Source organism: Colobus angolensis, unplaced genomic scaffold (assembly GCF_000951035.1).
Source record: "Colobus angolensis palliatus isolate OR3802 unplaced genomic scaffold, Cang.pa_1.0 Scaffold81, whole genome shotgun sequence".
Classification (NCBI taxonomy): domain Eukaryota; kingdom Metazoa; phylum Chordata; class Mammalia; order Primates; family Cercopithecidae; genus Colobus; species Colobus angolensis.
In genome coordinates, this window is record NW_012121932.1 from 8,087,675 (window position 1) to 8,109,063 (window position 21,389).

Here is a 21,389-nt window from a genome sequence, read left to right on the forward strand (position 1 = left end):
AAACATGGTAAGAAGTACTGTCCCTAGGCAGCAAGTAAGAGTCCTTTAGTGTACCAAAATGGTGTTTAAAAGTATAAATAGGAAGCAATTTTTATTTGAAAAATACTTGCATTATCATTTTAATGATAATACACTAAAAATTATACATTTCAAGTTCCCTAATTTGTTCTCATATATATTATGGTCTAATTCAGTGTTTGACAATGATGATATAAAACTTAATGTAAATAAATTGAATTCTTTACTTTCAGTTATACCCCGCAGGAGGAATGGCTGATATGACTATCAGCACTGATCAGACTGATAAGTATCAGCGAACATAGCATGTATTTCAACCAAAGATATAGAGGCACTGAATTAAGAGTTGAACACTTTGGCTCTCCCTTTCTTTTTCTACTGTCTTAGCAATGTTTATTCTCCCTCCTCACTCGTCCTGCTACTGCCCATACCCAGCCAGAGCTGTCCTTCTAACTTGTTCTCTTCATTCCGCAATCCCTTCCCAAAGCCATCATTTAGTCTCAACTGAGTCATCTCAACTGTGTCCCTGTTTGGCTTGAGGGCAGAGTGGCAGGGGAGAGCATTTTAGGGTATTAGGAACCTGATCAGAAAAACCATGGAAATTCAGATCTCCCAAAGAAGAGTCACCCTACTGCAAATCAGAAAGCAGAAATTGTTAAGAGAGGAAAGAAACCACTTCACGAGTAGCTGAGGATGAGTTGAGAGATAGGGAATTTTGTGTGTAACAAAGACTGACATGGTCTTAGACTGGACAAAGAAAGTTAGGAATGTATGAGGCAATGAGAAATTAAGTGGGCCCGTTAATATATTACCCATGATGTAGATAATTTCTGCATGTAAAAGTATCATTGTACAATATCTGTGAACATACGGTATCCATAGGTTAATAGTCCAGAAGTTTTTTAAACTATGCTAAATTTTCATGACTAAGTTTTCATATTCCAAGTTGGCAGACTTGCCTGTGTTTGTTGATTTATGAAAATAAAACCATTTTCAGAAAATTTCTCTTTTTTAAATTTCTAGACATTATGATCACCATGGGCTTTGCACGAGATGAAATAAATGATGCCTTAATAAATCAGAAGTATGATGAAGTTATGGCTACTTATATTCTTCTAGGTAGAAAACCACCTGAAGTAAGTTTTTCACCTTTTCAAATTACTGTGAATTATTTTTTGAGCTTATATATTAGTAAATATATTCTCTGTGGAATCAAAAATAATATAAAGATCCTACTCTAACATTCTTATTTATTGGAACTCAAAAATCACGATGTTAAATTACAAACTGGTTTTATTTCTGGGTACCAAGAGAGATTTTATGAAAGAATAGGCCTACTGTCTTTCTTAGCTCCAGAAGCCACCATTCACAGCCTGGTCTTTGAGAATGGCCTCCCCCACAGCTTGTGCATCCAAATGGAACAGTCCCACCAAAGGTAATATGGTTATTCCAGGTGTGCAGAAAAGACAGTGACTGAAATGTGAGGAAGTGATAGCATTTAAAATAAAATGTATGTCTTAAAGGATTTGTAAAAGAGGTAACTCCAGGAAAGGTTATTTGATGACATTTTGCCTTATAAAGTGTCAAGTGACTGATGATTTCAGTTGGGAATTCTCAAGGCCAGGAGAACTATAATAAGGAGATATACTCAGAAAATAACTGTATACAAATGGTGAACTATGTTAGTCAGTTTTGCATTGCTATAAAGAAGTACCTGAGACTGGGTAATTTATAAAGAAAAGAAGCTTATTTGACTCACAGTACTGCAGACTGTACACAAAGCATAGTGTTGGCATCTGCTTCTGATAAGAGCCTCAGGAAGCTTACAGACATGATGGAAGGTAAGGGGTAGCCAGCATGTCACATGGCAAGAGGGAGCAGGTGAGAGGTGGGGGAGGTGCCACGCTCTTTTAAATAACCAGATCTAGCATGAACACATAGAGGGAGAGCTTGTTACCATGAGGACAGCACTAGGCCATTCATGAAGGATCCACCTTCTTGACTCAAATACCTCCCTCTAGGCCCACTTCAACATTGGAGGTCACACTTCAACATGAGATTTGGAGGGGACAGAGTATCCAAACCATATCATGAAGCATAAAAGCAAATGATTCTTTAGCAAAACAAATATAAAGGCTATACATCGAGAGTCAAGAACAGATTGCAGGACATTAACAATTTATTGGAAATTAGATATCTGTGGGAGGTATTTTAGAGACAAAAAGCTGAAATTTATAATTCCGTAGTAACTGTTAATGGAGCAGTGCATTCCAGCTGGCATATATTGAACCTTTATTGTACCAGAAACGATGCTGGGTACTGTGAATAGAAAGACGAGAAAGTCTCTGCTCTCAAGGAGCCCTTAGTCTAGAGGTGAGGCGAGCAGTTAATAGTATGGTACAGTATGTGTTCTGATTTGGGGGATGCACAGCATACTCTGGGAGCATATAGGTGGACATGTACCTACAGTAGGCTAAGGTCAGACCCACCAAGGCAGGTCTGTGTGGCATGTAAGAAGTAGAATTAACAGTAGTACTTGGGGACCAGTTGGAAATAAGAGATAAGAGCCCATGGCCGGGCGCGGTGGCTCAAGCCTGTAATCCCAGCACTTTGGGAGGCTGAGACGGGCGGATCACGAGGTCAGGAGATCGAGACCATCCTGGCTAACACGATGAAACCCCGTCTCTACTGAAAAAATACAAAAATCTAGCCGGGCGAGGTGGCAGGCGCCTGTAGTCCCAGCTACTCGGGAGGCTGAGGCAGGAGAATGGCGTAAACCCGGGAGGCGGAGCTTGCAGTGAGCTGAGATCCGGCCACTGCACTCCAGCCTGGGCGATAGAGCGAGACTCCATCTCAAAAAAAAAAAAAAAAAGAGATAAGAGCCCATGAGATTTCCAATATGGATGACTGTGTAAGCACATTTGCCAAGATAGGAAAGGTACAGATTTCAGAGGGAAGAGAGGAAGTTCAATTTGGGATAGTTAAATTTGAGATTCCTGTTGGATGGAGCTGTCTGTTAGGCATTTGGATATATAGATCTGAATTAGGGGGAGAGATTTGAATAATTAACAGATTTGGAGTCTTCATTAGAGGGGAACACGTTGCACATAGTAATGTGCCAGGGACTGTTCTAAGGACTTTACAAATATTAATTAATCTATTCCTCCCAGTGAACTTACCAGGTGGGTACTATTATAATGGAAGAGAATCTTTAGTGGAGACATTAACAGCTAGAGATGTGGTATCAAAGAAGCCAAGTCAAGAGAATTTTAAGTGGGAAATAGTACAAATGGTTATTTCTAAAGACTTTGAACTGTTTCTACTTAGATTTTAAAGTACACTCCTGAGGTCTTTAATTTTCCTGTTAATTTAAATATAAAAGAAGCACTAATTTTATAAGTATGTAACCGTACCATGCATGAATTTAAATGAAGTATGAATTGTATCAAATATAAATGGATGAGGCTACTGGTAAGTAGTAAGAGCCTGAACTTTGGAGCCAGCTTCACTGGATCTAAGTCCCCCCGACCCCTGCCCTGTCCCAGCACAACCACTAACTGTGCAACTAAGGCAATTAATTTTCTGTGCCTCAGTTTTCTTACCTATAAAATGAGGGCAATAATAGTGCTTATCTTTTAGGATCATTGAAAGTGTTAAATGAATGAGCACTTACAAACTCGGAACAGTTTCTAGTGGATTATTATGTGCTTAAAAACTCAGAACAGTTTCTAGCAGATTATTATGTGCTCTACATTAGCTGTTTATCATCATCAGTATTACTCTGCGATTTATCATTAGTATTATCTGTATATGAATTTAGATTTCCTATTGGGATGCCAGTGATTCCATCAAAAGTTTGCTGGCAGCAAGCAACTTGTACGTTACAGAGAGAGGGATAGTGTGTCAACCCGTAGTTTACCATGCTGAGTTCTAAGTAGATATAGTTTCCTGATCAGAAACAGTAAACTGTATTTTTTTTTTTTTTGCAAATGTGGAGAAAACAAAACAAATCTATATGTATGTTTATATGCATACATATGTGTATGTACATGTGTGTATATTTAAAATTTTAGATTTTATTTTAAGTTTGAATATCAATAATGCCCCTTAACTTTTTTAACCTCAGTTTTTCGATCTGTAAAGTGTAGGTTAATACATCATAGGTTTGTTGTGATGATTAAATAAAGTAACATATAGAAAGAGCTTAGCACAGTGCCTAGTCTATAATAATCATTCAATAATTGGTAGCTGTTATTTGGTATTTTGACTAAACTAAGGATTTGTACAAGATAATAGAAGGTTATGAGTAGTCACTAAAACATAGTCTATCCAGTTCACTCCTTTTCCTGCTTGCCAACTTAAAGTTCTAGGCCCAATACTACACTGTTTTTTCAGCTTGGATTACTTCTTATATAGCTTTAAATCATTTAGAAAATCAAAAGTGCAGTATTTGTGTAAACTTTTTTTTTTTTTTTTTTTGCTTTAAAATCCTTGTGGTTTTTCTTCTTATAGTTTGAAGGTGGTGAATCATTATCCAGTGGAAACTTGTGTCAGAGGTCCCGGCCCAGTAGTGACTTAAACAACAGCACGCTTCAGTCCCCTGCTCACCTGAAGGTCCAGAGAAGTATCTCAGCAAATCAGAAGCAGCGGCGTTTCAGTGATCATGGTAGGGGAAAAAGTCAAATAAGTGAAACAACACACGGGTTCTACCCAAACTTGTGTTTTTAAAGCATTGTACATTCACGTCTCTATGTGCTTGTGTCATCTAGTTCTCACAGACTTATATTACTGAATTATAAATATAATCCCTTTACAGGGACTGACTTGATTTTTGAAATCACAATTTAATCTTCGTTCAGAGTTCAAAGCATGCAAATGTGGATAATTTTAATACAGAGTTTTTGTTTGTGAGCAGAAAATAGATCAGTTGTTTTTCAGCTCATTATGCTATTTTTTTTTTAAATTATAGCTGGTCCATCCATTCCTCCTGCTGTATCATATACCAAAAGAGCTCAGGCTAACAGTGTGGAAAGTGAACAGAAAGAAGAGTGGGACAAAGATGTGGCTCGAAAACTTGGCAGCACAACAGTTGGATCAAAAAGCGAGATGACTGCAAGCCCTCTTGTAGGGCCAGAGAGGAAAAAATCTTCAACTATTCCAAGTGTGAGTAAATACTCTGGTATATTGCAATTTATTGTAATAATTTGTTTCAGGGTTATGTGTAAAATTTTTATCTTTCATTTTTTTAATGATTGAAAATTTTAAAGGGAATTATACTTTAAAGAACATGTAAAAGGGACCACACTTCTCATAAATGCAAGTTAAAAACAACAAAAAAGAATTATTTTTTGCATGTATAACACTTAACACAAAATGGTACATTAAACTTTCCCACTTCATTTTCCTTTTTATAATGTTTATTTAATATCATATTGGCACATTTCATTTTTATTTACAAATAAGCCGTTTAATGAAGGCAGACTCAGGTAAAAATTAATTTATAAAGTTGCCTCACATTATTCACTTAAAAACAGCAAACCATAGAAATTATATAATGGGAACTAGAAGAGGGTTTGAGATGTTCTCCCATAAGGCAGCAGGGAAGAATAGAGATAGGACATATAAAAGAAAACTAAGATATATGAAAGGTAGAAATAGAGTTGGTAACGTTCAGATAATAGGTGTTTTGAAAGGAAAGGGAGCAAGATGAAGGAAGAGAAATAGTTAAAGAAATAATAACAAAAAATAAAGAGGGAAGATTTGAAAGGACCCAGAGTCTCAAATAGAAGCCAGAAAGAAAACCTATTCCTGGACTCTTAAAGTGGAATTTATAGATACCGAAAACACGGTGAAGAATATTTTAAAGATTCCAGAGTCAGAGCGCAGACAACCTTAAAACAAACAAGATTCTGTAGTCCCAGCTACTCAGGAGGCTGAGGCAGGAGAATAGCATGAACCTGGGAGGTGGAGCTTGCAGTGAGCTGAGATCATGCCACTGCACTCCAGCCTGGACAACAGAGCCTGTCCCTCGAAAAAAAAAAAAAAAACAAGGAACAAGATTCAGATTGACCTTAGGTTTCTCAACAGCAACATTGATACAATAAGGTAAAGGGGAAAATATTTTTAAAGTATTGAAAGAAAAGCACATTGAACCTAGAAATTTTATCTAGCCGTGTTGACATTTAAATATGAAGGTACAAAAACCATGCATGTTCTTTGGCATAAAATGTCTCAACTGTTTGACTACACAGTGACCATTTGAAAACACCTTAGTTGGAGGAAGTATTCTTACAGGAAAAGAAATGAATCTAGAATGTTGCTGTAAAATATATAGGAGTTGAAAGTCATCAACTTACTAAAGTATTGTATGTAGTAACATAAGCAAAAAGAGGAAAATAATGAAAATTCAGAATCAAAACTCTGGATAGTATCCAGGGCATAAGGATAAACATGGAGATAACTACTTTAAGAATTGATGGATATAACCACTTAGCTTCCACCTGATCTGTTTAGAAATGATTGAACTATAATGGGACTTATATTTGCCTTAGAGGACAGTTTCCAGTGTAATCACCCTGCATAGCAGAAAGAAATAATTGGTCCTGTACTTTCTACCACTTAATATTAACCTGTCATTTGACTGAACTGAGTCTTATTTTCCCGTGAACATACTCAGCTTTGTCTATTTTCATGCCTGTCTTTGTGTAGTGCCCTTGCCTAAACATTCCCCTTACATTATGAAAATTCTATTTCCATAGATCATTTCAAGTCTTGTCTCCTGGATAGAATCTTTTATGGCCGAATACTCCAAAACTCATCAGGTTTTTCAATTGCTTATCCTGTCATTTAGCTCTTAGCTGTTTATATGCTGTCTTGTTTCATTCACTGTTGTTTTCCCATGTAAACCTTATCTCCCCAAATTTATAATCTGTTGTATATTGACACAGTAGCTTTCTCAGAGTCATTAGTGCTGAAGCATGTAGTGTGTATTCAAAGCTTATTAATTAAGGAAGGCATAAAAATTAAGGGATTAGTTTAAATTCAAATTTATTATGCCATGCTTATTTATCGTTTTTTTAAAAAACATAAGCTAAAAGATTTTGATAGAGAAATTCTGTTCTTAGCCACATAATACTATAATATATTGTTATTTACTGTTTTAATTTTGGTAGTTTGAGAAACCAAAGTAATGTATTTTGTTTAATTTTAGCATTTCAGGAGTTTCTAAAGTAAAATTAATCGTCTCTTCCTCCCTATCCATTTCCTTTTAGTCTGAACTCCTAATATAACTAGTGCTAATCATTTAGGATGAATTCTTCTATAGGTTTTCCTTCGTTAAAGAAAACAGGCCAGGTGCAGTGGCTCATGACTATAATCCCAGCACTTTGGTAGGCCGTGGAGGAAGGCTTGCTTGAGACCAGGAGTTTGAGACCAGCCTGGGCAACCTAGTGCAACTTGATTTCTACAGAATATTTTTAAATTAGCCTGGTGTAGTATTGCATGCCTGTAGTTCCAGCTACTTGGAAGGCTGAGGAGGAAGGATGACTTGAGCCCTGGAGTTTGAGGCTGCAGTGAGCTATGAGCTATGGTTATACCACTGTGCTCCAGCCTGGATGACAGAGTGAGAGACCCTGTCAAAAAAATAAAAATAAATAAGTGAATGAATATGTACATAGAGAATTATTTTATTTTACTTTTTCATAAAAATGAGATCATACTATGTAACATTTTAATTTTTTTCACTTATAATAGTTTGGGGATCCTTCTAGATCAGAACATCAAGATCTTTTTAATAGATGCATATTATTTCATTAGTATTAACAGATAGATATATCATAATTTATTCAACCTTTCTTTTGGTGAAGTGTTCAGAGCTTTTCATTTCTCCAGAGTGCACATCCTTATACATTTATGTTATTGGTATACTTCTATTAGAGACATTCTCAAAAGTTCCATCTCTAGATCTATGTGACAACACTTCTCTTTTTAACTTCAGCCACAGAGGCAGGCTCCTCATGCTCCTCAGTCCATGACACAGTCACCCTTGGTCTGTGCAGCCCCATCCCCACTCCCAGTCACCTCACCTAAAGCCTCGGCTCTGATGTGTCTTAGTGTACTTGACTATGTGTATATCCTTGGAATATATACATTTAAATTTTTAATAAATGCTACCAAAGTAATTTTCCAAATGGTTGGGGTAATTTAGAGAGTAGTTATTTCTCCACAAACTCATCAACAGGATATTATCAATCTTTAGCATTTTTTGCCAATCTGAGGGGCAAAAAGAAAAAAACAGTATCCATTTGTTTTCAGTGTGCATTTTCTTGTCTATTGGTGACATTGATGGTGTGGCCCACAAAACCTAAAATGTTGACTATATGACTCTTTACAGAAAAAGTTTGCTAATCACACTGCTTTAAAGCCAAAATACACAGCTGTAATACCTTTTCTCTTGAGGTAATTTTTAGAAAGTACTTCAGCATTTACAATTCAAGCCCTGTAATAGTGTAAAATATTGCCTGAACAAATGAACATTTTTACCAGTGTCAGTAGAATAGAATATAATGGAAAATATTAAATCTATTCAAATGGCATGAAATGGTCCCTTCCTTTCAGATGGAAAAAGAAATAGTGCCCATAACATGCATAGGTAATTAATAAGTGATAGTACATTTAATGTTTATAAAATCAGAATTTTCTTAGTCAATAGTAAAAGCTCTTGCTTGTAAGTATGATTCTATTGACAGTATTATTTAATATTAGTTTAGTATCTTGACTCAAGGATGATACTGGCAGATGATCTTTAAAATTGACCAGTTGATAGACAGCATGGGGAGAGTTTTGAGTTAAATAGTTAAATAGAATAATGGTTGGATCAATGTTTTGGTTAATTATCTGAGTCATCTGTTTTATTGTTCATCACCCACAACCATCACAGACTAGAAATGAAAGGAGTCTCTCTTAGTTCATTTGTGTTGCTATAACAGAATGCCACATAATGGATACTTTATAAAGAAAAGAAATTTATTTCTCACAGCTCTGGAGGCTGGGTAGTTCAATATCAAGATGCCAACTTCTGGTGAGGGCAATCTTGCTGCATCACCCCATGACATAAAGCGAGGTCAAGAGAGCACACACAAGAAAATAAGAGGGGGCCAAATATGCTTTTTATAACAAAGCCACTCTTGAGATAACTAACCCACTTTCACAAGAATTCATTTGTGAGACCAGAGCCTAATAATCTCTTATCAAGCCACACCTCCCAACACTTTTGCATTGGGGATCAAGTTTCTAACACAGGAACTTCAGGAGACACATTCAAACTGTAGCAGAGTATTACTATTTGTAAGTAAGGTGCAGGAAAAACAAACTTTATGTTTTTCTTCTAGAAATTCCCATCCAAAAGTTACATGTGGGAATATAGGGAAAACCCTCGACTAGCCTAGAAACTTGGGAGCTAAGTGTTGAGTTTTGAAGACACAAATATGTTGTGCTGTTTTTGAATCAAGAAAACAATAAAACTTATAAAGGTATTTTCCATATTATCTATCACATGTATGAGCAGTACAAAATATAAAGTGATGTAAACCACTATGATATGAATCTTAGTGCCCCCCGCATCCTCTGCCAAAATTCATATGTTAAAATTCTAACCCTAAAGGTGGTAGTATTAGAAGGTGGGGCCTTTAGGAGGTGATTAGGTCATGAGGGCCCTCACGAATGGGATTAGTGCCCTTATAAAAGAGGCCTGAGGGTGCTTGTTCTACCCTTCTGCCATGTGAAATCACAACAAAAAGATGACCATCTAGGAAACAGGCCTTCACATGGTGAGTATCTCCACACCTTGATCTTAATCTCACAGCCTCAAGAACTGTGAGAAATAAATTTCTGTGGTTTATAAGCCAGCCAATTTATGATATTTTGTTATAGCAGCCCAAACAGACTAAGACATTAACTCTAAGAGAAATATTAATCAATTTTTTTACAAAATAAGGGGAAGAAGAAAGGGCCAAAGATGGCTGAGTAGAAACAATGCCTGTCTAAAGCTCCCACCGAGAGGAACGCAAAAGGCGAGTGATTTCTGCCCTTCCAGCTGAGGTACCCATGTTCTTTCATTAGAACTGACTAGGTGGTTGGTGTAACCCGCGAAGAGCAAGGAAAAGCAGTGGTGGCAGGGACGGGCAGTTCACCCAGGAGCTGCACTGGGCGAAGAGAGGCAGTGACGGAGTGTGCTGCCTGCCTGGGGCACTACACTTTTCCCATGGATTTTTGCAACGCATGGATCAAGAGATTCCCTGTGAGCCTACACCACCAGGGCCTTGGGTCCCAAGCACAAAACTGGGCAGACCCCTGGCAGCTGCTCCTGCCAGCAACCATTTGGGCAGGCACTGAGCTGCAGGAGTTTTTACATAATCTGGTGGCTCCCAAAACTCCAGAAAGGCAAGAGATCTGTCCACTCCCGTGGAAAGGGGGCTGAAGCCAGGGAGCCAAGCAGCCTCACTCAGGGGGTCCCACTCCCATGGATCCCTGCAAGCTAAGACCCACTGACTTGAAATCCCCGCTGGCCAGCACAGCAGCCTGGAGTCTGCCTAAGATGACCAAGTTCCTAGTGTTGGGAGCAACCACCATTACTGTAGCTCTAGTCAATTGGATTTTCCCTGACTATATTTTCCATTATATTCTATTCTACTGACACTGGTAAAAATGTTCATTTGTTCAGGCAATATTTTACACTATTACAGGGCTTGAATTGTAAATGCTGAAGTACTTTCTAAAAATTACCTCAAGAGAAAAGGTATTACAGCTGTGTATTTTGGCTTTAAAGCAGTGTGATTAGCAAACTTTTTCTGTAAAGAGTCATATAGTCAACATTTTAGGTTTTGTGGGCCACACCATCAATGTCACCAATAGACAAGAAAATGCAAACTGAAAACAAATGGATACTGTTTTTTTCTTTTTGCCCCTCAGATTGGCAAAAAATGCTAAAAATTGGATTTTCCCCTGCCAGTGTTAGGGAGGCTACACGGTTTAGACTGGGCTGTGTTCCCCACAGCACAGCATAGCAACTATGGCAGATCATTGCCAGACTGCTTCTTTAGGTAGGACCCGGATCCATCCTTCCTCACCAGGCAGGGCCTCCCTGCAGGAATCCCAACAACTCCAGCCAGGGTCTTACAGACAGAACTCTCATCTCCCCGAGACAGAGCACCTGTGGGGAGGGGCAGCTGTGGTCTCAGGTTAAGCAGTCCTACCTGCTGACTCTGAAGAGTCTGGGCATTCAGGATGAGAGGGATTCCCCAAGCACAGAGCACCAGCTCCACCAAGCAACCAGACTGCTTCCTTAAGGACGTCTGTGATACTGTGCTTTTTGTCTGGGTGAGACCTCCCATCTGGGGTTAGCTGATAACTTATACAGGAGAGTTCCAGCTGGTGTCAGGTTGCTGTGCCTCTGGGACGAAGCTTCCAGAGAAAGGAGCAGACAGCAATCTGGCAAACGGGGTCTGGAGTAGACCCTCAGAAAACTGCAGCAGACCTGCAGAAGAGGGGCCTGAGTGTTAGAAGAAAAACAAACCAACAGAAAGCAATGACAGCTACATAAAAAACCCCACAAAAACCCCATCCAAAGGTCAGTAGCCTCAAAGATCAAAGGTAGATAAATCCACCAAGATGAGGAAAAACCAACTTGAAAATGCTGGAAATCCCCAAAGAAGAATGTTTCTTCTCCTCCAAATGATTGCAACACTTCTCCAGCAAGGGAAGAGAACTGGCTGAAGCTGAGATGGATTAACTGACAGAAGTAGGCTTAGGAAAGTGAGTAATAATGAACTTTGCTGAGCTAAAGGATTATGTTCAAACCCAGTGCGAAGAAGCTAAGAACCATGATGAACGATTACAGGAGCTGTTAACTAAAATAACCAGTTTAGAGAGGAACTTAATGACCTGATGGAGCTGAAAAACCTAGCACGAAAACTTCATGATGCAAATACAAGTAGCAATAGCCAAATAGACCAAGTGGAAGAGAGACTATCAGTTTGAAGACTATCTTAGTGAAATGAGGCAGGCAGTCAAGATTAGAGAAAAAAGGATGAATCAATGAACAAAACCTTCAAGAAACATGGGACTATGTAAAAAAACTGATTGGAGTACTTAAAAGAGATGGGGAGAATGGAACCAAGTTGGAAAACACATTTCAGGATATCATCCAGGAGAACTTCCCCAATCTAGCAAGACAGGCCAACATTCAGATTCAGAAAATACAGAGAACCCCAATAAGATACTCCACAAGATCAACCCCAAGACACATAATCATCAGATTCTCCAAGGTCAAATGAAGGAAAAAATGTTAAGGTCTACCAGAGAGAAAGACCAGGTCACCTACAAAGGGAATTCCATTAGACTAACAGCAGACCTCTCAAACCCTGCAAGCCAAAAGGGATTGGGAGCCAATATTCAACATCCTTAAAGAAAAGAATTTCCAACCCAGAATTTCATATCCGGCCAAACTAAGCTTCAAAAATGAAGGAGAAGTAAAATCCTTTTCAGACAAGCAAATGCTGAGAGATTTTGCCACCACCAGGCCTGCCTTGCAAGAGCTCCTGAAGAAAGTACTAAACATGGATAGGAAAATTTGTTACCAGCCATTACAAAAACACACTGAAGTACACAGACCAATGACACTATGAAGCAACTACATTAACAAGTCTGCAAAACTGGCCACCCAGCATTATGATGACAGGATCAAATTCACACATAACAATATTAACCTTAAATGTAAATAGGCTAAATACCCCAATTAAAAGACACAGAATTGCAAGCTGGGTAAAGACAAGATCCATCAGTGTGCTGTATTCGAGAGACATATCTCACGTGCAGAGACACACATAGGCTCAAAATAAAGGGATGGAGGAAACTTTACCAAGCAGATGGAAAGCAGAAAAAAGCAGGGTTGCAACTCTAGTTTCTGACAAAATAGACTTTAAACCAACAAAGGTCAAAAAAGACAAAGATGGGCATTACATAATGGTAAAAGGTTCAATTCAACATGAAGAGCTAACTATCCTAAATATATATGCACCCAATATAGGAGGACCCAGATTCATAAAACAAGTTCTTAAAGACCTACAAAGAGACTTAGACACACACACACACAATAATAGTGGAAGACTTTAATACCCCACTGCCAGTATTAGACAGATCATCAAGACGGAAAATTAACAAGATACTCAGGACTTGAACTCAGCTCTGGACCAAGTGGACCTGATAGATCTCTACAGAACTCTCTACCCCAAAACAACAGAATATACATTTTTCTTGGTGCCACATGGCATTTACTCTAAAATTGATCACATAATTGGAAGTAAAACACTCCTCAGCAAATGCAAAAGAACTGAAATCCTAACAGTCTCCCAGACCACAGCACAATCAAATTAGAACTCAGGATTAAGAAGCATACTCAAAACCACACAATTACATGAAAGTTGAACGAGCTGCTCCTGAATGACTTCTGGGTAAATAATGAAATTAAGGCAGAAATCAAGAAATTCTTTGAAACTAGTGAGACCAAAAAGGCAATGTACCAGAATTTCTGGGACACAGCTAAAGCAGTGGTAAGAGGGAAATTTATAGCACTAAATACCACATCAAAAAGCTAGAAAGATCTCAAATCAACACCCTAATGTCACAACTAAAAGAATTAGAGAACCAAGAGCAAACAAACCATGTTTGTTTGTATTTCTGTGGAGTCAATGGTGGCATCCTCCTTATCGTTTGACTGTGTTTATTTAAATTTCTGGACACATATACCCTCCCAAGACTGAAAGGAAGAGCTTGAATCCCTGAACAGACCAATAACAAGTTCTTAAATTGAGGCAGTAATAAATCGCCTACCAACCAAAAATAGCCCAGGATCAGATGGATTTACAGCTGAATTCTAACAGGTACAAAGAGGAACTGAAACCATTTCTTCTGAAACTATTACAAACAATTGAAAAGGGGGGGTCTCCTCCCTGACTCATTCTGTGAGGCCAACATCATCCTGATACCAAAACCTAGCAGAAATACAACAAAAAAGGAAAACTTCAGGTCAATATCCCTGATGAATATCGATTCAAAAATCCTCAACAAAATACTGGCAAACTGAATCCAGCAGCACATCAAAAAGCTTATCCGCCATGATCAAGTTGGCTTCATCCCCAGGATGCAAGGCTGGTTCAACATACGTGAATCAATAAACGTAATTAGTCACAGAAACAGAACTAAAGACAAAAACCACATGATTATCTCAATAGACACAGAAAAGGCCTTCGATAAAATTCAACATCCCTTCATGTTAAAAATTCCCAATAAACTAGGTATTGAAGGAACATATTTTGAGTTCCTTAAAAATAGTAAGAGCCATGTATGACAAACCCACAGCAAATATCATACTGAATGGGCAAAAGCTGGAAGCATTCCCCCTTGAAAACTGGCACAAGACAAGGATGCCTTCCCTCACCACTTGTTATTCAACATAGTATTGGAATTTCTGGCCAGGACAATCAGGCAGGAGAAAGAAATAAAGAGCATTTAGATATGAAGAGAGGAAGTCAAATTGTCTTTTTTGCAGATGACATGATCCTATATCTAGAAAACCCTATCATCTCAACCCAATAGCTTCTAAAGCTTATAAGCAACTATAGCAAAGTCTCAGGATACAAAATCAATGTGCAGAAATCACAGGCATTCCTTTACACCAACAACAGGCAAGCAGAGGGCCAAATCATGAATGAACTCCATTTGCAATTGCCACGAAGAAATAAAATACCTAGGAATACAGCTAGCAGAGGAAGTGAGGGAACTCTTCAAGGAGAACTACAACCACTGCTCAAGAAAGTCAGGACCAAAGAAGATGGAAAAGCATTCCATGTTCATGGATAGGAAGAATCAATATTGTCAAAATGACCATACTGCCCAAGCAACTTGTAAATTCAATGTTATTCTCATTAAACCACCATTGACATTCTTCACAGAATTAGAAAAAAAGTATTTTAAAATTCATGTAGAACCAAAAAAGAGCTCATACAGCCAGGATAATCCTAAGCAAAAAGAACAAAGCCAGAGGCATCACGCTATCTGACTTCAAACCATACAAGGCTGCAATAACTAAAACAGCATGGTATTGGTACAAAAACAGGCACGTAGACCAATGGAACAGAATAGAGAACTCAGAAATAAAACTGTACATGCATCTACAACTATCTCATCTTCAACAAAGTTGACCAAAACAAGCAATGGGAAAAGGAATCCCTATTTTAACAAATGGTGCTCAGAGAACTAGCTATCCATATGCAGAAAATTGAAACTGGACCCTTCCCTTATACCTTACGCAAAAATTAACTCAAGATGGAGTAAAGACTTAAATATAAAACCCAAAACTATAAAAACCCTAGAAGAAAATCTAAGCCATACCACTCAGGATATAGGCATGGGCAAAGATTGTGTGATGAAATCGCCAAAAGGAATTGCAACAAAAGCAAAAATTGACAAAGGGATCTAATTAAACTAAAGACCTTTTGCTTAGCAAAATAAACTGTCGTCAGAGTGAACAGACAACCTACAGAATGGAAGAAAATTTTTGCAATCTATCCATCTGACAAAGGTCTAACATCCAGAATCTACAAGGAACTTAAGCAAATTTACAAGAAAAAAAGAACCCCATTAAAAAGTAGGCAAAGGACATAAACAGACATTTCTCAAAAGAAGACATACACATGGCCAACAAATGTGAAAAAAAAAGCTCAACATCACTAAATATTAGAAAAATGCAAATCAAAACCTTAATGAGATACCATCTCATGCTAGTCAGAATGGTGATTATTAAAAAGTCAAGAAACAACAGATGCTGGCGAGGTTGCAGAGAAACACTTTTACACTGTTGGTGGGAATGTAAATTAGTTCAACCATTCTGGGAGACAGTGTGGTGATTCCTCAAAGATTTAGAACTGAAAATATCATTTGACCCAGCAATCCCATTACTAGGTATATACCCAAAGGAATATAAATTATTCTGTTATAAAGGTACATGCACATTTATGTTCACTGCAACACTCTTCACAATAGCAAAGACATTGAATCAACCCAAAAGCCCATCAGTGATAGACTGGGTAAAGAAAATGTGGTACATATACACCACAGACTACTATGCAGCCATAAAAAGGAATGAGATCACGTCCTTTGCAGGAACATGGATGAAGCCAGAAGCCATTATCCTCAGCAAACTAATGCAGGAACAGAAAACCAAACACCACATGTTCTCACTTACAAATGGGAGCTGAACAATGAGAACACATGGACACAGAGAGGGGAACAACACACACTGGGGCCTTTCAGAGGAGAGCGGAGGTTGGGGGAGAGCATTAGGAAAAATAGCTATTGCATGCTGGACTTAATACCTAGGTGACAGGTTGATAGGTGCAGCAAACCACTATGTCACACATTTGCCTATGTAACAAACCTGTGCATCCTGAACATGTACCCTGGAACTTTAAAAGAAGATTTAAAAATTTAAAAAACAAAACAACAACAAAAAAAAACAGCATTTTAAAAAATAAAATAAGGGGAAGAAGAGATTTATTTTAGGAAGACTCAAAAAGATTAAGAATGCTATAGTAAGTATAAAATACTGTATATAAACTTATGATATAATTATGTAAAATATAATCACTTTACTGTGAAAGAACCCCCAAAAAGTTGTTTACATGGTTGGTTTCCACATTGAGGAAGTTACCAAACTAGACTGCAAGAGTCTGCAAGGGTAGTTTTCCACCTAGTTCCCAAATCCTCAGCAGAAAGAACCTTATCTGCTTAGTGATCACTAGATCTTTTTTATTTGAATTAGGAAGGTCAACTATAAAAGTTAGTTTTATATGAATGTATGACAAACGGAAGCAGTAACACTGTATTTCCATAACTTTTGCCTAATTCTATCTTAAATTTCCTTGGGGAAATACAACTGATGATTGCCGTACCTGAATGTCACTGGCATTGAAGGGTCAAGGCAAGGGAGGTAGGGTGGGAGGAGCACAAATTCAGAGGCACAGCTTGGAAGGAGAGATCCCATTCACCATCAGCCTTTGAAAAGGAAAGAAATGTCATTGAGAATAGCCACAAACATTTTAGAGGCTTCCAGAAGATGTATGGTAGCATGATTTGACAAGGAATTAAGTCATTCATATGACAATTTGGCCAAAATTATGAGATTATCAAAAGCAAATATTTTTATATTGCTACATTTGGTGCCCATGCAGTGATTTTACAGCTTTTCAGTAATCCTGTGCAGTTTTAATAATTGCCCCGTATGTTTTTCCTATTTCCTATTATGTATTTCTAAGATTTGTCCTCAAGATTTCAAATTTCCAGTTAATTTCTAGGGAATTAAATGTTAGTAGCTTCTAAGAGTAGAGTAGGAAATGATTTAGTGTTCAAAAATTAGGAATTTATTGATTAAAATAAAATATGGTATATCTGTACAGTTGCATAGGCTACAGCCATAAAACTTTAGCATCACTTGACATGGATAGATGTTAATGTCATGTTAAATGGGAAAGCAGGTAATGAAACAATGTCTTTCAAACTATGAAATATGATGACATTCCTAGTTTTTTGAGAACTTTAATGTAAGTTAGTTTCATAATGCATTCGCATAATCAAATCAATTTTCTTTGCTTTAATAACATGGACCAAGTCTTTTTTTTTTTTTTTTTTTTGAGATAGGGTCTCGCTCTGTTGCCCAGGCTGGAGTGCAGTGGTACAATCACAGCTCACTGTATTCTTCTCAACTTGTTTGGGCTCAGGTGATCCTCCCACTTAAGCCTCTTGAATAGCTGGGACTACAGGTGTGTGCCATCACACTCAGCTAATTTTTTTGTATTTTTTGTGGAAATGGGGTTTCACCATGTTGCCTAGGCTGGTCTTGAACTCCTAGCCTCAAACAATCTGCCCTCCTAGGCCTCCCTAAGTGTTGGGATTACAGGCATGAGCCACCACAATTGGCCTACATGTTCCAAGTCTTGCCTAAAAATTTTAATAATCTTTGCCTGTTTTGTTACCATACTTTTATAGTTTTTAGCATATGTTTTTTATATAACTGGTGACAAAATTCCTTCCATCTAGGAACCTGCACTACTGAAAAATTTTAAATCTGTATTCAGTTTTGTTTATATGTATTTTTTTACTTCTTCAAAGTGAATTCAAGCAAATATCTATTAACTTTGTAGCCCTCATGATTCAACAATGTTTAGGTTGAATATATATTTTAAATGCTGGGTTAGTCAAAAGTAGCAAGTCTTTTTATTCTGTTGGAGTAAGGATTAAACAGAAGAGTATTATATCCACATTGAAAATCATTTCTGTACATTTCATTACCAGTGAGTAGGTCAGGATTTGGCAGGCACAACAATGGGTTACAGGTCAAAGGCTGTGTGCGTGGTAAGGAGAATCATCTGTCTATCTCTTTTTGCTTATTTTCTCTCTTTTTCTCCAAGGCTCCTCAGACTTGGCCTTCCTTCTAGCTCAAACCTGAGCCTTGAGGAAATATCTTCAGTGTGGCACTGCACACACCACTGTTGGTGGCCTCAACTGGACATGCTTTTGATCCTGGGGCATTTAGTCTGCTTAATATTCCCAGTGGTTGAGAGAGTTTCCCAAGCAGGTGAAGAAAGGCAGCCCACAGGCTTCTGAGTGGGCGTGCCATCTTTACTGCCCCAGGCTCCTGTTGGTGATGATACTTAGTGTGGAGTTGGCTTGCACTCCTAGTCACTTAGAGCTGCTCACACCCCTGCTCCTGCCCTTTCTCTACCACCAGCTCACAAAGGAGGGAGTGAATAGAAACCCAGCTCTCCTATTGCTTCCAAACTGCTGGCTGCTATTGTAGGAGGATAAGCTAAAACTGTAATGAGTTCATTTTTGATACTTTGTCTTTTGCTTCTGAAATCTAAATGAGAGAGAGAGGCAGGGGATAATTCTTGTTAATGTAAGATTCTAATCAATTAAAATTCTGTGGATTTTTCTCAGAGTCAGCTTAAATAACATTTCTTTGGCTTTCCACAAATATATTTATAATTTTTTAATTGCCCTTTTTTTATTCTTGAAGAACAATGTGTATTCTGGAGGTAGCATGGCAAGAAGGAATACATATGTCTGTGAAAGAACCACAGATCGATATACAGCATTGCAGAATGGAAAAGACAGCAGGTAAATGCCACAGTGCCAAGCAGTAATACCTTTGCTATTGTTCTGTGTTAGTGCCCTTGCTGAAATGCCTGCAGCTGAATGGGTCAGGAGAAAAGTAGTTATTACATGAAATAGTAAGATTGCAACCCAACCATTCTTACTGAGACATCTCTCCTGTGCCAGGATAGAAAGATGGGAAAACATTTAGAGAAAACAAGAAATAAATCTCTTTGCCTGCCAATTTCTGAGTAAACTCTGATAGTAAATATTTTTCTGTAACAAAGCAGATCATATACCATCCTAATTTCATCTTCATAATTTGTATCTTTTTCTTTTGTGCACCTGCTGCCTCCTTCCCTTTCACCTCCCATCAAGTCATTACCGCATCTGAATAAAGGCTTTATTTTCCTCCCTCTGAAAAAAATGTGGACATCTTATTTCTCATCATTCAGAACCACATAATTTTTAAAGTGTTTTATTTCAAATAATAATAAATCATATTATTTTTATTACTTAAAAAATGTATCTTCTTTCTATCATGAGTTACAAGGACTACTCATCAATATAGTACAAAGACATGGAGCCTATTCTAATGAAATTATTTTCTTAGTACCACCTAGAGTCATTTCAGTAGTGTGTACAAACCATTCTCACATTTGTTTCTTCTCACTTAATAAGAATGTAAAGTAAGTGCTGTTGTAAGGCATACAAAGAAAAATGTATCTTCTTTGTACATAAGATAATTGGAAATTGATTTCAGACTTATGATTTTTCTTATACTAAATTTTAAGCTGCAGCTCCTTTAATCTGCAACAGTTAACCTATTGACCATGATATGATCTAAAAGTGTTTTGATGAATCCAGAGATAATATTTTTGGTATAATTATCAATTCTGATTGTATGAATAATGGACAACGAACTACAGCAACATATCACACCAAACTGATTTTGGGGAAGTAAAAAATGACTCTAGTCATAATAATTTTATCTGAAATTATTGTATATCCACAAAAATAATTTTGTACTTTCTCACATTTACATACATAAAGTGTGTGTGAGATTTTTTTTTCATGGATAATAGTGATAAATTCACCCTGTATACTTTTCATAAGAATATTAATTGTTTTCTTAGTCATTAATAATGCTGCTATGTTAGTTTCTTTCAAATGTTTCAGTCATGAAAGGTGTTAGTCAGTTTAGATTTTTAAAAATATAGTTCTTAAATTGTAGTAAACCACAGTTTTTCTTCTTTTTTACATTTCCATGGTCTTCTCAACTGCTTTATGGCGAAAGCCTTACGGAGATGTCTGTGAGTAGCATATCTTCTGCAGGCTCTTCTGTGGCCTCTGCTGTCCCCTCAGCACGACCCCGCCACCAGAAGTCCATGTCCACTTCTGGTCATCCTATTAAAGTCACACTGCCAACCATTAAAGACGGCTCTGAAGCTTACCGGCCTGGGTAATGTGCTGGTTACATCTCATTTTGTTCATTAAGAATTTCTAAAAATATAGCACCATGTGAAAATACATGATAGTCACCATCATGTTAAGACTTTTCTAATAAGATTCAGTATTTGTAATGGAAGAAAAATTGAATTGTAACATAAACTTTCTATGTACTTTGGCTGTTGTTGGAAATGTTGCATATAACTTAAATCATTTTCTAGAGGAATTTTTTTAAGGATTTGATTTTACGTCCATCCCCATAAAGTTAAGAATTGCTGCTTAATTTGTCATTTAGGTAAACTGATTTTGTTATGATTTAAACACATACAAACAAACACTAGACTGGGAGTTGAGACCCACGGATAATGATCAGGCTCAATTCCTTGTTCTTAATGAAACTGGACTTCAGTTTTCCTGTCAATGAAACTGATGAACTCAAAGAGCCTGTTCAGATATAAAATTTTGTAATTGTTTTTCTAGTATTTTTCTATTTTAAGATTTCTCAAATTCAGTACATCTGAGCATTTTAACCCTCTGTTAGATTTGTTGGGCATATTGGTAGTGCCATGTGATTTACCATCACTGAGGCCTAAATTAGAAATAGGAAATTATTTTATTCAAAGCCTTTTTAATAAACAATAAAATTTGTGTTCAACATTGATTGCTAAGTGATTTCAGGAGAATATTTTAAAAATATTTGCAGTACCCCTGGTTTG

At 37.4% G+C, this 21,389-nt stretch overlaps 1 protein-coding gene across 5 annotated transcripts in view; it reads left to right on the forward strand.

The window, feature by feature from the left end:
• MARK1 (MAP/microtubule affinity-regulating kinase 1) overlaps window positions 1-21,389 on the forward strand; it is a 148,544-nt gene that overhangs the window by 115,480 nt on the left and 11,675 nt on the right. For all 5 annotated transcript variants that reach the window (XM_011929460.1, XM_011929461.1, XM_011929463.1 and 2 more), the window contains 5 exons: window positions 1,042-1,154; window positions 4,531-4,684; window positions 4,988-5,181; window positions 19,148-19,248; window positions 20,522-20,686. In XM_011929460.1, the coding sequence (XP_011784850.1) occupies window positions 1,042-1,154; window positions 4,531-4,684; window positions 4,988-5,181; window positions 19,148-19,248; window positions 20,522-20,686 (727 nt within the window). The remainder of the gene's footprint in view (window positions 1-1,041; window positions 1,155-4,530; window positions 4,685-4,987; window positions 5,182-19,147; window positions 19,249-20,521; window positions 20,687-21,389) is intronic.